Genomic DNA, 1,755 nt, shown 5'->3' with positions numbered 1-1,755 from the left:
AGATGCTTGTGACGGCATGGTGCACTTTTCCTTGGTGTTGTAGGTCGGTTAACCGCCGTTACCGGTTTACATCTATGTTAGGTAACATCTGAACTATTTCCAATAAGTGCTTGCAGTTGGTAGACAGACATGGGCGCCGCCGTGGAAGCCCTAACACGCTATGGGGACGCCGTGGACTTCCTCCAGACAATGGCGCTGACGCCAATGGCGCTGACGCCAATTCAACGAGTGTTTCGTGCAACATACTTCATCTACGTCCTGAAATGCATAATCAGATCATGCGTTGGTTACTGTCAACCATGCTCCCCTCAGTGGTTTTCTCGAACAACAACGATCCGCTGGAGGATCTGAGACGTCTGGGCGGCGACTGCTGGTCGCAGTTGGAGGAGGAGGCGCTAGAAGCTTTTGGCGAGACGGCCTGCGATCTGCTCACCTCTACAGAGAAAACGGTGATCGTGATGAGGCTCACCGTTTGCTACTTCCGGAACCGCATCCACAGCGAAGACTGTTTTCCCAAAAGGACATTCGACACTGAACGCCTGCGCAGGTGCGCATTTCAACTGCCCCCTGACACGTTTCCTGTTTTCTCGCAGCTGAGTAACCACGCCGACAACGTCTGCTTCTACCTGCGGTCTGGACGAAGGCGTGAAGCGAGCGACATGATCATGGCAGCGCTCTCTGAGGCCGTGGATGACGCTGCAACGGCGCTACAACGAACCACTGCCCTTCAACAGTCGCAGCTCACCATCCACCAGCGCCTCCTAACTCAGATAGAGTCGCACAAAGTTAGCACCCTGTCCGAGGTGGGACGCCTTCAGGCTGTCGCAGAGCGAGTCACATGGATGGGCGAACAGGCGCACGACCTCGTTCGGCTGCTGGAGGCGCAGATTCTGTTGTTGCGAGGGAGTGTACGTAGCGGCCTCTTCCATGTGGCAATGGGGGCATTGCTGTGGGTGCTCAGAGGGGCCTGTGGCGAACTCGCGCCTCACTTTTACATTGCCTGGATTCGCCTTCTCGCTTTCGAATACCTTCTGTACAATCTGCGACGCTGCCTTGAGGATAACGTGGTAGAGCCCGATCTGGATGACGCCCTCCGATTCTTGACGTGGACTGGGCGCTTGTTTGGTGTTTGTTGGGCTCTCAGTCGCGTTTCCGTCGCGCGTTCCCTGCAGCGAGACAACGAGCGCAGGGTAGAGCGCACGTGTAGGCACATGCGCGCGTGTGCTGCCAGCATCCGAGCGAGGTCCTGTGGGCTCAAGCGCATGATTCGAGAGGCCTCGTCCCGCCCTGTGTCTAGGCGCGTCGTCACCAGCAGCCGCCGGAGCGCTGGATGCGCTCCCAAGGAGGGCCGTGGAGACGAGAACGCGCATCCTCGACGAGGTTGCTGAACTACTGAGGTAGACATAAGTAATCCTAGACTTTGCGTTCACGACACAGGAAAAATCAAAACCGTTGCTGGTCAGGAGTGTAGCCTCGCGGATATTGCTGGTACTGCTGAGCTGCTGGTTGACCGGCAGGAGGCGATTGCTGGTACTGCTGAGCAGGAGGTGCTTGCTGATACTGTGGAGTGGGTTGCGCGGGAGGAGGGGCTTGTTGATACTGTGGACTTTGCGCGTGAGGAGGGGCTTGTTGATACTGTGGAGGGGCTTGCTGATACTGTGGAGGGGCTTGCTGATACTGTGGAGGGCGAAGCTGGAACATTACTGATATAGACAACGCGAGTGGAAGAAGAAACTAGAAGTGTAGATGTGGGTG

General features: G+C 56.6%; 1 protein-coding gene across 2 annotated transcripts; it reads left to right on the top strand.

Annotated features, from left to right (window-relative positions):
• Positions 1 to 263: 263 nt before the first annotated feature.
• KVP18_004200 (uncharacterized protein) lies at positions 264 to 1,712 on the top strand (the record flags this gene model as incomplete). Of its 2 annotated transcripts, XM_067956583.1 has the most annotated exons (2): positions 279 to 1,380; positions 1,438 to 1,712. In XM_067956583.1, the coding sequence occupies 2 exons, from the start codon at positions 279 to 281 to the stop codon at positions 1,710 to 1,712; spliced, it is 1,377 nt and encodes a 458-aa protein (XP_067807440.1). The 2 variants fall into 2 exon arrangements, with proteins under 2 accessions (XP_067807441.1, XP_067807440.1); XM_067956584.1 differs by lacking the exon at positions 1,438 to 1,712 and having other exon boundaries at positions 264 to 1,388.
• Positions 1,713 to 1,755: the final 43 nt, after the last annotated feature.

Source organism: the organism of the source record quoted next, assembly GCF_019968955.1.
Source record: "MAG: Porospora cf. gigantea A chromosome Unknown PgA_NODE_6015_length_1755_cov_319.044, whole genome shotgun sequence".
Classification (NCBI taxonomy): domain Eukaryota; phylum Apicomplexa; class Conoidasida; order Eugregarinorida; family Porosporidae; genus Porospora; species Porospora cf. gigantea A.
The sequence above is the reverse complement of the archived record's forward strand: the minus strand, read 5'-3'. Positions and strand labels throughout refer to the sequence as shown.